This window comes from Oncorhynchus kisutch, linkage group LG1, assembly GCF_002021735.2.
Source record: "Oncorhynchus kisutch isolate 150728-3 linkage group LG1, Okis_V2, whole genome shotgun sequence".
Lineage (NCBI taxonomy): Eukaryota > Metazoa > Chordata > Actinopteri > Salmoniformes > Salmonidae > Oncorhynchus > Oncorhynchus kisutch.
In genome coordinates this window covers 57,194,141-57,208,985 of record NC_034174.2, presented here as the reverse complement: position 1 = coordinate 57,208,985, position 14,845 = coordinate 57,194,141, and the positions used below count along the sequence as shown (strand labels likewise).

Below are 14,845 nucleotides of genomic sequence, written 5' to 3'. Positions count from 1 at the left end.
GAATGAAAGCTGGAATAGGACTACAGACTTAAATTTACTATCCACCTGATTGTCGAGAGGGGCATGGGCAATAAATAATCTTACCTCACTCGACTCACCTGGTTTATTCATTGTATTCAACTGGTTTATTCACCTGACTCTATAGCATAGCCAAGAGAAAGTCACAGACAATAATCGAGGTGAACTGTCCAAGCCACTGAATATCTCCCTTGTACAGTAAACCCTAGCCTACAGCAAGGGGAGGCTAAGAAACTAGACAGTGACCTACCTGAGCATTAGCCAGGTAAACCAGGACACCTCACCATACATATGTCCCTATACAAACATGTTTCAAAACAAAGTGTTATGACTGAATGATACTTGTAGTTTTAACTCACAGCAATCTACAACCACCCCATATGGGGAATCACAAAATATGTCACTAACTCTGAAGACTTCACAGCAGTTGACAGACAAAATACATTTTGCTGATTAAATACTGAAGAATGCCAACGCGTTATAATCCAGGAAATTTCACATCCGGGAAATTAAACATGAGCAAAGACGTGGAATGTTACATTTTTTTCCTTCAACGAAAGCACCATGATTGGTGAATGCAAGGAAGAAGAAATATAAAACCACCGGAGAGCCGTACAGCAATGAAACCATTAGATTGAGACCACGAAAAAAAAACGTGTTAAACGAAGGACCGAAAACCGAGTGACTTTCATGGCCGAAAAAGGAGGTTTTCGTGCGGTTTTATGGTAAGCGAATTACTACTATACAACCAATCACATAAAGGGTGCACATCAACGCAAATAACTAAAAGTGCACAATGGTGCTTGCAATATGGGTTAGTGCTATATTAGATCATTGGGACGTCCATATCCTAAATCCTAACCTCACCCCCTACCCTTACCTTAAACATAACCTAGCCATAACCCTAAACATTTACAATTTCAATTTATATGGTGGTATGGACGTCCCAGTGATCCCAAATAGCAAAGATATGCAATATGTAGCTCTCAGACAAACGTAGAACGGCACTCCTTGTTTGACAGCTGGAGAACCAATGGAAATATCCATCGACCCAGCTGCGCTATGGTGCAGCCAATGAAAAATAGAATGTTACGGGTCCAATTAAGGTTAGGCTGTTGTAGCAGGCGGCCAGTGCTAAACTTCACCAAATAATAGCTGTTTGTATTTTGGCTGCAGCAGTAGCCATTTTAGGTAAGTAGGTTTTTTAACTTTTTTTTTTTTAACTCTGTGTTGTATTGCTGGGTCTTGTGTTGTGGTATGGTTGGGGAGTCTCGAACTCGTGCATCCCTCATGAATGAACTCCTCTGCTCTTGTGCTTTAAGAGGATTAAGAAATTGTACGGAGTTTTTTTTCCGCCGTCTCCCACCCCCCCTCAAATTTTGTATGCATTTTTCTAAACTGTCATGGCGTTTTGTGTCCTTGGAAATAAATGCGGGGGTAAAACCCAGTGTTCGGCAGCTGATGGCCTGACTGGTGAGTGTTGCCCGGGTAGGTGAGGTCTTATTGAGGGGTAGCGGCGGTGTCCCTGCGAGGAGTTTAAGGGGGTGTTAACACGTGTAAGGACTGGAATATATAACATCATTGCAGTGACATTAGAGTTAGCAGACTGGCTAGCTCGATAGATTGCTAATATAAATAGGACACGGTTCCCGCCGATGTAGTGTTTTTTTTTTTTGCGGAGATGTTTTGATGATTAACGCGGTCTTAATCATATAAGAACGATCAATTTGCCAGCCAACTTGTAGCAATTCTGTTCTATAGGCTACTACTTAATGATAGCCAGCACAAGTCCTTACCATTAAAGGCACGTTCCCAACGGTAGGTAAATTATTCCTATGGAATTTTTTGTAGGCGATCTACACCAGGTGCGCCTCTGTGCAACAGAAAACAAAGACCCTGGTTGCACAGGTAAAATAGCCCCCCTGCACCACTTAAGGTTCCTTTTGTAAACTTATAAACAAAGAAGCTATCCCCAAATAAGAGCTCGCTATGAGCGAATACGTTTTTGCCTGATTTTAGTTTAGGGCAAACTTCATTTAGAAAGCAATAGTGCATTTGGTGGTTATTTTAATCCGGTAGTTTGTTTCCTAGTTTGGCTCACTACTTTCAAAGTGTTGTGCTGTAATTTACAAGTGTCTAACTTCAGTTGCACATTTTATTTCACATATAGCCTAGACTAGTTGACACATGAGTCAGACTTGCAGTAATTACATTGTAATTATTCATGGTGCCCAATCATGGAGGCCTAGATTTAATGTCTCACAAAAAAAGGCCTGGTGTAGTGTAACACAAATCTATCGATGGAGAAATGTGACAAACCAATGATCACCTGTTTATTGTATTTTACCTTCAGCTGTGTTTCATTTACATTTTAAGATTACTAATATCAATGATCTTTTATGCAGAATAACTTTCTACAGGACTAGTCAACTAGAAATACCCCCCCACCCCCACCCCCTTTGCAAATAATTTGACCAGGTCCTAATAAGGTTAGTGTGTTTTGTTTTTCACTTTAATAAAGAAATATATTTCTGTGTCATAGATGCAGCGACGGTGAAGAGAAACATGAAGATACAAAATAAGGACAAACAGGTTTGTATCTTTTTGACCTGCATTGTTGTCTTGTGTCTTTACACGCATATTAAGTTGTAAACAAATGTCTTCAGGAACCTTGAAATATAAAAATCAGGAATAGCACTGCCACTCAGCTCAATTCTGCCTTGAGTTGCCATAGTGTGTGGGTCGATATTTATGATCCTAAGTTCCTTCACAGATGGAATTGAAGGATGAGTCAGACCTATGTGTCTGACGCATCACACGCGTTACCATACAATGAGTATAGTCTCATGGTCTCTGTTCATTTCTCACTGAGTTGTCCATGTTCGATGTTGAACCCAGGCCACACACAGAACTCTGTTCATTAGCCCTAGGGTCCTCAGGGCCTGAGGTGCTGGTTCGTGAGGGCCTTGTTAATGACAGGATTTCATTCTAAACCATGGCGATAGGCCTATTTGAACACCCATTCTGTAATGATAGATGCTATTTGTTTTAAAGCCACAGTTTGCAATATGTCCTACAATTCAATGGTCATTTCGTAGATGATATACAGATGGTTCCTTGAACGATAGTCCCATTCCTTACCAAACAAGGTGAAGGATCAGCCTTTAATCAAGTGTGTTATCTGACTATGACAGCTCCAAGTCCCTCCATTCTCCAACATAATCAATGTGCAGTGTTTCCCCTTTTTGTTCATGTAAATCGTTTAAACAATTTAAATTGTTGCCGCCACCCCAGAAAATACATATATTTTTTATTTCAGAATGACAAAACATATTTTCAATGTAAACTTAAACAACTAAAACCAGATCTAGATATTGGAGTGCTGTATTTTATCTTTGAGAACTAACAACCACCAAATTAAAAACTAGACAGTCCTGGAGAATCTAACATTCCAAAAGTGTCATGTCATGGCCAATTGATTTTGTTATCATGTTTGAGTGACTTAGCATAAGAACACTGCATAAGCCATGGCAAAATGTGCACAATTGTAGGAAATTAGCTTTTAAACTGTAAATCTTTCTCTTTGCCCCATGGCAAAATGTGTAGAATAGCAGGAAAGTAGATTTAAAACATCATAATGTTGTCTCTGCGGCCAAGAGTAGGGCCTCAAATGTTTGGTCGGAGACCGTGCCATTGGCATGCCCGCAATTTTTTATCCTGAGCAGATGATCACACCAACAAGTTGAGATGGGTTAGTGGCTGCTGGAATTCCCATGATACTGCTTATTTACAGAGTTGTTTCTTCAAAAGAATATTAACCAAAATCATGAATTTACCTCAGTGGCTGAATAAATATTGTACAATGAGATAAATAGGAAAGTGGCCAAACCTTAACAATTTCGCTTATTGAATTAAAATTAGTAACTGACAACATTACACAACAATGCAATGTCTCTTGCATTTTATTCATCAATCTCACATCCAGTTACTGTAACTCCTGGATTATTATATGTGACCGACCGCCTTGATTCGGTCTTATGTAGCAAAATTTGAAATTGTGTTTTTTTTTACATTGGATAAAAGCAGAGACACAGAGCTACAAAATGGTATATCATACACTGCATTTGAGGAACAATGGGAAAGTAATTCTGCTTTGAAAGTTGATGAACTTGTAACTTCATTTTTGAGAAAATGGCCTTCAGTAGGTACTAAAACATTAGTACCTACTGGAGAGCTATTCTTTGTTTACACCCATTCAGCATCATTCACATCCTCTTAAGTGTGGCCTTCAAGGCAGAGTTGCAAAGAAAAAAACATATCTCAGATTGCCCAATAACAGTAAAAGATTAAGATGGGCAAAATAACACAGACACTGGACAGAGGAACTCTACCTAGAAGAAAAGCATTCCCGGAGTCGACCTCTTCACTATTGACATTGAGACCGGTGTTTTGCGGGTACTATTTAATGAAGCTGCCAGTTGAGGACTTGTGAGGCATCTGTTTCTCAAACTAGACACTCTAATGTACTTGTCCTCTTGCTCAGTTGTGCACGGCGGCCTCCCGCTCCTCTTTGGTTTCTGGTTAGTAAGTTTGCGCTGTTCTGTGAAGAGAGTACACAGCCTTGTACGAGATCTTCAGTTTCTTGGCAATTTCTCGCATGGAATAGCCTTCATTTCTCAGAACAAGAATAGACTGACGAGTTTCAGAAGACAGTTGTTTGTTTCTTGCCATTTTGAGCCTGTAATCGAACCCACAAATGCTGATGTTCCAGATACTCAACTAGTCTAAAGAAGTCCAGTTTGAATGCTTCTTTAATCAGCACAACAGTTTTCGGCTGTGCTAACAGAATTGTCATTGGAACACAGGAGTGATGGTTGCTGATAATGCCTATGTCGATATTCCATAAAAAATCAGCCGTTTCCAGCTATAGTAGTCATTTACAACATTGACAATGTCTACACTGTATTTCTGATCAATTTGATGTTATTTTTATGTGCTTTTCTTTAATACTTATTATGGTATAGGGGATGCTTGCGTCCCACTTGGGGGAAAAAAACAGGGAAAATGCAGCGCGGCAAATTCAAATAATGATATAAAATCAAACATTCATTAAATCACACATGTAAGATACTCAATTAAAGCTACACTTGTTGTGAATCCAGCCAACATGTCAGATTTTAAAAAGCTTTTCGGTGAAGGCATTAAGAAGCTATTATCTGATGATAGCAGTATGTCAATAAAGAGGGTAGCATATTTCAAACCTGCAGGCGCTACACAAAACGCTGAAATAAAATATAAAACATGCATTACCTTTGACAAGCTTCTTTTGTTGGCACTCCAATATGTTCCATAAACATCACAATTGGTCCTTTTTTTCGATTAATTCCGTCCATATATACCCAAAATGTCCATTTATAAAGCGCGTTTGATCTAGAAAAAAACAGCCTACAAAAACAGAACGTCACTACAAAACATTTCAAAAGTTGCCTATAAACCTTGCCAAAATATTTCAAACTACTTTTGTAATACAACTTTAGGTATTTTTAAACATTAATAATCGATCAAATTGTAGACGGGGCTATCTGTGTTCAATACAGCAAGTAAACAAACCATGCTCCTTTTTACGTCTTGCGCAACTCTCAATAGGGTAACCTTGTTCCAGGATGTGCTTCTTCTTCTTTGCACAAATGAATAACCTCAACCAAATTCCGAAGACTGTTGACATCCAGTGGAAGTGGTAGGAACTGTAAAATGGTCCCTATCAAATATCCCTTGGCAAAGACAACAGAGTGAACGGTCAGAGGCAAAAAAGAAAAACAATTCTGAACAGTTAGTCCTCTGGGTTTTGCCTGCTACATAAGTTCTGTTATAGTCACAGACATGATTGAAACAGTTTTAGAAACTTCAGTGTTTTCTATCCACATCTAATAATAATATGCATATCGTATATTCCTGGCATGAGTAGCAGGATGTTGAAATTGGGCACGCTATTTATCCAAAAGTGAAAATGCTGCCCCCTATACCTTAATTGTGAAGGGAGTAGGATCCGGGTGCGTAATCATCGCCTGAAACTAATTAGCATAACGCAGCGGACATAAATATCCCTAGAAGATTTTCCTTTTTTTTTTTTTTATATCCCTAGCAAATGTTCCTTTTTTCCAAAAATATTATTTTTGTAGACAAAATAGCTCCCGTTTGTTCTTCACGTTTGGCAGAGAAATCGACCGGAAAATGCGGTCACTACAACGGCAAACTTTTTTCCAAATTAGCTCCATAATATTGACAGAAACATGGCCAACGTTGTTTAGAATCAATCCTCAAGGTGTTTTTCACATATCTATTCGATAATATATCTACCAATTGGTTTCTCATTAGAAGCGATTGGAATAATGGCTACTTCTGTACTTTACGCAAGATTTTCTGCGGGAGCCATCATGTGACCACTTTCTCAATGTGGTCCCTTACGGCTATTCTTCAACATAAATGCGTAAAAAGACGTCACAATGCTGTAGACACCTTAGGGAATACGTAGAAGACGTAAGCTCATTCGTAGCCCATTCACAGCCATATAAGGAGTCATTGGCATGCAGCGCTTTCAAAATATGGGGCACTTCCTGATTGGATTTTTATCTGGGTTTCGCCTGTAACATCAGTTCTGTTGCACTCACAGACAATATCTTTGCAGTTTTGGAAACGTCAGAGTGTTTTCTATCCAAAGCTGTCAATTATATGCATAGTCGAGCATCTTGTTGTGACAAAATATCCCGTTTAAAACGGGAACGTTTTTTATCCAAAAATGAAATACTGCCCCCAGAGTTTCAAGAGGGGTTAAAAAACAAGTACATTTCTAAGTGAGCCCAAACTTTTGAACGGTAGTGTACATCATGGATGGACGTCTCTCTCACTGTCTCGGATGCAATGGTTGCCATTAGTTTGAAGATGTATTCCGGAGACAGGTGTTTTCTCCTTAGCTAGGTGTTTTCTCCTTCTTCACATCCCTGCTATGCCAGATGGTTAGTTAGGCGATTTAGTTAAATTCATTTCAATTCATGTTTCATTGGGTTTTCAGCTGGAAACAGAGCGAGAACAGGGAATGGAAGTCATGATTATGGCTCGGACAGAAAATGTTGCACTTTGTATGGACTAATCTACTGTAGCCCATGGTGATGAGTAGGGACGGGGGACGCTAGATCAGGCTGAAAGATGGGCTTGCTTCTTCATGGAGCACTGTCGCTTGGTTTTGGCCTGTTGGACTGTGATGCGGGCAGATGCCCATTTAGAATGGGAACTATACACATGGCCTGTTCTGCCTGTACACATGCACCATGATGAATGCTTTAATGCCGAAACACATTGGTTTAATAAAGGAGCACTTTTATATTGAACTGATATTTTCCTCAGTAGCTGAATAACTATTGCACAATGAGGATAACAGGATCTACGCTATTTTGCTTTTAGAATTGTAATTCATAAGTGGCAACATTACACAACACACTGGCATGGATTAATTCAAGTACATTACACTTACGCATATTTTACTATTTTATTTATTTCACCTTTATTTAACCAGGTAGGCCAGTTGAGAACAAGTTCTCATTTACAACTGCTACCTGGCCAATATAAAGCAAAGCAGTGTGACAAATACAACACAGTTACACATTCGAACATACAGTCAACAACACAATAGAAAAACCGATATACAGTGTATACAAATGTAGTAAGATTAGGGAGGTAAGGCAATAAATAGGCCATAGTGATGAAATAATTACAATTTAGCATTAACACTGGAGTGATAGATGTGCAGATGATGTGCAAGTAGAGATACCGGGGTGCAAAAAAACAAAAGCAATATGGGGATAAGGTAGTTGGGTGGGCTATTTACAGATGAGCTGTGTACAGGTGCAGTGATCGGTAAGTAGCTCTGGCAGCTGATGCTTATAGTTAGTGAGGGAGATAAGACTCCAGCTTCAGTGACTTTTGCAATTCGTTCCAGTCATTGGCAGCAGAGAACTGGAAGGAAAGGTGGCCAAAGGAGATGTTGGCTTTGGGGATGACCAGTGAAATATACCTGCTGGAGCGTGTGCTACAGGTAGGAGTTGCTATGTTTACCAGTGAGCTGAGAGAAGGCGGGGGTTTACCTCGCAAAGACTTATAGATGACCTGGAGCCAGTGGGTTTGGCGACGGATATGTAGCGAGTGTCAGCCAATGAGAGCATACAGGTCGCAGTGGTGGGTAGTATATGGGGCTTTAGTGACAAAACGGATAGCACTGTGATAGACTACATCCAATTTGCTGAGTAGTGTTGGAGGCTATTTTGTAAATGACATTGCCAAAGTCAAGGATCGGTAGGATGGTCAGTTTTACGAGGGAATGAGTGAAGGAGGTTTGTTGTGAAATAGGAAGCCAGTTCTAGATTTAATTTTGGATTGGAGATGCTTAATGTGAGTTTGGAAGGAGAGTTTACAGTCTAACCAGACACTTAGAATATGTGAACAACTACAAATACCTAAGTGTGAACCGTCCAGAGTAGTGATGCAAGTCGGGCGGGTGGGTGAAGAGCATGCATTTAGTTATACTAGCATTTAAGAGCAGTTGTAGTCCACGGAAGGAGTGTTGTATGGCTTTGAAGCTCGTTTAGAGGTTTGTTAACACAGTGTCCAAATAAGGGCCAGATGTATACAGAATGCGTAGAGGTGGATCAGAGAATCACCAGCAGCAAGAGCGACAACATTGATATGTACAGAGAAAAGAGTCGGCCCGAGATCTGAACCCTGTGGGACCCCCATAGAGACTGGCAGAGGTCCGGACAACAGGCCCTCTGATTTGACACACTGAACTCTGTCTGAGAAGTAATTGGTGAACCAAGCAAGGCAGTCATTTGAGAAACCAAGGCTATTGAGTCTGACAATAAGAATGCGGTGATTGACAGAGTCAAAAGCCTTGGCCAGGTCATTGAAGACGGCTGCACAGTACTGTCTTTTATCAATGGCGGTTATGATATCGTTTAGGACCTTAAGCGTGGCTGAGGTGCACCCATGACCAGCTCTGAAACCAGATTGCAAAGAGGAGAAGGGTGGGATTTGAAATGGTCAGTGATCTGTTTGTTAACTTGGCTTTCGAAGACTTTAGAAAGGTAGGGCAGGATGGATTTAGGTCTCTAACAGTTTGGGTCTAGAGTGTCTCCCCCTTTGAAGAGGGGGATGACCGCGGCAGCTTTCCGATCTTTAGGGATCTCAGAGATTCGAAAGAGAGGTTGAACAGGCTAGTAATAGGGGTTGCAACAATTTCGGCTGATAATATTGGAGAGGGTCCAGATTGTCTAGGCCAGCTGATTTGTAGGGGTCCAGATTTTGCAGCTCTTTTAGAATGTCAGCTATCTGGATTTGGGTGAAGGAGAAACGGGGGGGGGGGGGGGGACTTGGGTAGCCAGGTGGAAAGCATGGCCGACCGTAGAAAAATGCTTTTTGAAATTCTCAATTATCCTAGATTTAATCCAATATGTTTTTGCACTATTGGTTAGAGCCTGTAAGTAAGCATTTCACTGTAAGGTCTTCACCTGTTGTATTCGGCGCACGTAACAAATGAACTTTGATTTGATTTATTTAGTTTCTTAGCCTCAGTGTAGTGGGCAACTGGAAGGAGGTGCTCTTATTCTAAATGGACTTTACAGTGGCCCAAATCCTTTTGGAACTAGTGCTACAGGATGCAAATTTCTGTTTGAAAAATCTAGTCTTTGCTTTCCTATCTGACTGTGTATATTGGTTCCTGACTTTTCTGAGAAGTTGCATATCACAGGGGCTATTCGATGCCAACGCCACAGGATGTTTTTGTGCTGGTCAATGGCAGTCAAGTCGAGTGAACCAGGGGCTATATCTGTTCTTAGTTCTACATATTTTGAATGGGGCATGCTTATTTAAGATTGTGAGGCAGTGATTGCTGAGATCCTGGTTGAAGACAGCAGAGGTGTATTTAGAGGGCAAGTTGGTCAGGAGGGTGACCATGTTTACAGATTTGGGGTTGTACCTGGTGGGTTCCTTGATAATTTGTGTGAGATTGAGGGCGTCTAGTTTAGATTGTAGGACTGCCGGGGTGTTAAGCATATCTCAGTTTACGTCACCTAACAGAACGAACTCTGAAGATAAATGGGGGGGCAATCAATTCACATATAGTGTCCAGGGCACAGCTGGGAGCAGAGTGGGGTCTATAACAGGCGGCAACAGTGAGAGATTTATTTCTGGAGAGATTCATTTTTAAAATTAGAAGTTCAAACTGTTTGGGCATAGACCTGGAAAGTATGACAGAACTTTGCAGGCTATCTCTGGAGTTGATAGCAACTCCTCCCCCTTTGGCAGTTCTATCTTGATGGAAAATGTTGTAGTTGGGTATGGAAATCGCAGAATTTTTGGTGGCCTTCCTAAACAGGAATTCAGACACTGCAAGGACATCAGGGTTGGTGGAGTGTGCTAAAGCAGTGAGTAAAACAAACTTAGGGAGGAGGCTTCTGATATTAACATGCATGAAACCAAGGCTTTTTCAGTTACAGAAGACAACAATTGAGAGTTCCTGGGGACACGCAGGGTCTGGGTTAACCTCCACATCACCCGAGGAACAGAGGAGGAGTAGGATGAGGGTACAGCTAAAGGCTATCAAAACCTGTCATCTAGTGCGTTTGGGACAGAATAAAAGGAGCAAATATTTGGACGTGGTAGAATAGATTCAGGGCATAATGTACAGACGAGTATGGTGGGGTGTGGGAGGTAAACCCAGGCACTGGGTGAGGATAAGAGAGGTTTCATCTCTGGATGCGCTAGTTATGCTGTGTGAGGTCACCGCATGTGTGGGAGGTGGGACAAAGGAGATGTCTGAGGTATGTTGAGTGGGACTAGGGGCTCCGCAGTAAACTAAAACAATGATAACTATCCTAAACAACAGTATACAAGGCATATTGACATTTGAGAGAGACATAAAGCGAGGCATAAAGCAATCACAGATGTTGATTGGGAGAGGTATGACAACGGGTAAGACAACAACAGCTAATCAGCTAAGACAGCCACTACAGGTAAAATGGCGATGAATGGGCAGGGAGGGCCGGTTAACTACACGCAGGGCCTGAGTTCGGGGCTGTGGCCGACAGATAAACCCCAAAAAATAAACAAAATGGAGTACTGTGATTAATGAACAGTCCAGCAGGCATCAGCTATGCAGCTATGTAGCCAAGTGAACAGCAATAGATGGAACAGGTAAGCCGCGGGGTAGTCATTACTACGCTAGCACGCGGGAGACACAGCGTTTAAAGTTAGAAGGCCGGTGTTAGTAGAAGCGTCTGCTCCGACGTCCGGCAAAGGCCGGTTGATGGCACAGGGGATGGAGTTCTGTCGGCAGACCAGTTGTGGCGGTACAGTGGGGCGCCGTGTCGACAAAGGGTCCAGGCCAGATGGCGAAAAAGGTATTGTAGTTGTAGTAATTTCGTTTGCTAGCCGGGCTCGCAGCTAACTGGTGCTAGCTTTGGGGCAGGAGCGTTAGCCACTATAGCCAATCGGTGGCAGCTAGCTAACAGCGATGATCCGATGCAGAACTTACGGCAAGGATCCGGTGGAGTAGTGGATTCTAGCCGTGTTGGGGTAGAGTCCGCGAGGCATCAGCTGTGTAGCCGAGTGATCACTGAGTAGGCCGGGAGGTGGGCCTGGCTCAGAGCTAGCTTCGGGGCTGGGTCACTCGGTAGCAGGTAGCTAGCTAGCTAGCTGTGGTGATCAGGAGTAATGGTCCAGGGCTTACGGCAGGAATCCGGCATTGTAGTGGAGAAAACAGTCTGATACTGGCAGGCTGGCAAGTATTATCCAGGCTAAAAAACGGCAGGTGTCTGTGTGGAGGGTAAAGGCCGCTGGCAGTGGCTGACAATGACTAAATAGCTAGGAGCTAATTAGCTGGTTAGCTTCTGATGGCTAGCTCCCGATGGAGGTTCTGGCTATAAGGTCTAAAAGAAATTGCAGATCCGTATCACATTGGGTGAGGAGGGTTACCGGAAGGTATATTTAATTTAAAAATGGAAAAGAGATTGAAAAGAAATGACAAACCACGTCTGCACTGTTACGCCATCTTGGATATTACACATATTACACAAAGTGTAATAAAAGAGAACAATGCTACTCAATGGAATAAATCCAAATACTCCTGATATCGTTCTTAAAAGATAATTGGAGGAACAATGTTTAAGTGTAGGAACAGATTTATTTATTTTTGACAACCTTACAGGTACATTAAGACTAATTTGTGGAAAACATCATCTCATCTCGCTGCAAGCTCATCAAAAGTGCACCATCTTAACATTTTTGTACTTTTATGATCAACTATTCAATCTGTGGACCGTCTGTTTAGTAGTCTTTTATGTATGTTTCTCTGGTAACACAAAAGAGAAACTGAATATGATGTAGCCTATACCTCATCACTGCACTGATTGTGCTAGCTAGACGCTCCTGTGACCATGTCTGTTTATTTTACCCAATCTTCTAACATTGGCACTAGGTGTACAGTAAAAGGCAATAGACTGGTTGACAAAACACCCAAACGTCATATTGTGGTTTGTCGGTACAGGGCCGCACTATGGAGATGACAAAGCTGGAAATGCACTTAACCCTAAATCTTGAGCAAGGCACTTAACCCTAATTGCTCCAGGGGTGCTGAACAATGGCGACCCTGGCCATGACCCCACTCCCTGTTGCTGTGTCATGTGGAGTTTGGATATGCTAAAAACACATTTCCATTATACTTGTGTGTAACAAGACAAATATAAGCACCCACACTAATAATAACAATAATTATTATTGTTAACCTTTTGCATACGTGAGTTCCAAGTATCTTAACGGTTGCCCCAGCGTGAGTTGTTTTATGCACAGGATTTCAGAATGTACTCACTGTTCCAAAATGTGATTATTACGCAACAGGACAGTTAACACGTGCTGCCAGCTAATTATTTATAGGCTATGTTTCAACTTGCCGATTTCAAATGATTTTCTAACAAGTTGTATTTTCTAACAACAGTTTGAATTGAGTTGTGTTCCGCCTCCTCATTAATTCACATAGAAGTAGCCCATTTCAGTGTTGCGGACAATTTGTTTGAAGTTTTACTGAGCCGGACAAACCTCCCTCTTCGAGGAGAGCCCTTCCCCATTTTTTTCCCACACATCAAGTATGCAGATATTTGCGCAGTCTTGCACGAATTGGTACATTTTCTGGCTGGCGCTCGCATTGCCTCCATTGTTGTTTCCCTTACAAATAATAACTTTGGACATGTGTGCATTCCTATCAAAGTGACTGCCTTATTTTCTGTATATCATGTAGTTGTTTCTACTGTAGCATGATGTGTATATATGGAGCATAATGTATTTACAGTTTTATTCACATGTTTTCAAGTACCGGTGAGAAATAATGCATTCCTATTATAATGGCAACCTATGTGTTTAAAATACTTTTTTGAAGGTTGTACTGATTATGATGAGCTAATGCTAAGCTATTTGCCAGCTATGTGTGGTGCCATTATACAATGCATTCTGGGTGTCACGTAATCTGCGAGACCAAAGATGTTATAATGAGGTGAAGGAATGGCTCACTCATCTTTTCAAGTAAACTTCCGGAAGTGAATGAAGGGAAGTGAATGATCGTAGACGACACACCCCCTCCAACATGCAAACTGCAAACAGACCAAACTCATCTAGTCTCTTATTTTTTGTTGACGGGAAAGACCAACAAGGCTGCGCACATTAACTACCCATTGTCAGATTACTTTAGATTTCTATAAAGTGTTTTACTCAATTATTTTGATTAATGTTGAGCTCACCCGTGATGTGATTGATTATAAATAGTAATTGCTATGAGCTAATTAATATTGTGGTTTCTGCCAGCCGAGAGCTGTCTAAATATGACTGTTTGTTACGTCAATATTTCCTCAGTTAGCTTACAATATTTCCTATTGTAGCTTACATTTTCCGGTTTCAAATCAAATTTGATTTGTCACATACACATGGTTAGCAGATGTTAATGCTAGTGTAGTGAAATGCTTGTGCTTCTAGTTCCGACAATGCAGTAATAACCAACGAGTGATCAAACCTAACAATTTCACTACAGCTACCTTATACACACAAGTGTAAAGGGATGAAGAATATGTCCATAAAGATATATGAATGAGTGATGGTACAGAACGGCATAGGCAAGATGCAGTAGATGGTATCGAGTACAGTATATACATATGAGATAAGTAATGTAGGGTATGTAAACATTATATTAAGTGGCATTGTTTAAAGTGGCTAGTGATACTTTTTTTTTTTACATGTATGGCAGCAGCCACTCAATGTTAGTGGTCTGATGGCCTTGAGATAGAAGCTGTTTTTCAGTTTCTCGGTTCCTGCTTTGATGCACCTGTACTGACCTCTCCTTCTGGATGATAGCGGGGTGAATAGGCAGTTGCTCGGGTGGTTGTTGTCCTTGATGATCTTTATGGCCTTCCTGTGACATCGGGTGGTGTAGGTGTCCTGGAGGGCAGGTAGTTTGCCCCCAGTGATGCGTTGTGCAGACCTCACTACCCTCTTGAGAGCCTTACGGTTGTGGGTGGAGCAGCTGCCGTACCAGGCGGTGATACAGCCCGACAGGATGCTCTCGATTGTGCATCTGTAAAGGTTTGAGTGCTTTTGGTGACAAGATTTTACTAGATGAAATCATGACGTGAGCATTTAGGAGACAATGGACATATAGGCTTATAGAAAGAATCAACGAACTCGCACACCCCAGTAAAAGCACCTGTCAATCAAGGTCACCAGGGTATGTCAGGCACAA

General features: G+C 41.4%; 1 protein-coding gene across 8 annotated transcripts in view; it reads left to right on the top strand.

Annotated features, from left to right (window-relative positions):
* Nucleotides 1–520: 520 nt before the first annotated feature.
* Nucleotides 521–14,845, top strand: part of chd6 (chromodomain helicase DNA binding protein 6) — a 101,392-nt gene continuing 87,067 nt past the window's right edge. For 3 of the 8 annotated variants that reach the window (XM_031827417.1, XM_031827421.1, XM_031827440.1), the window contains exons 1-2: nucleotides 1,370–1,491; nucleotides 2,561–2,610. In XM_031827417.1, coding sequence (XP_031683277.1) covers nucleotides 1,422–1,491; nucleotides 2,561–2,610 — 120 coding nt within the window. In that variant the 5' untranslated portion in view covers nucleotides 1,370–1,421. Of the gene's footprint in view, nucleotides 744–1,071; nucleotides 1,210–1,369; nucleotides 1,492–2,560; nucleotides 2,611–14,845 lie in introns of those variants that run through there. The other 5 variants (XM_031827413.1, XM_031827408.1, XM_031827403.1 and 2 more) reach the window with 3 other exon arrangements.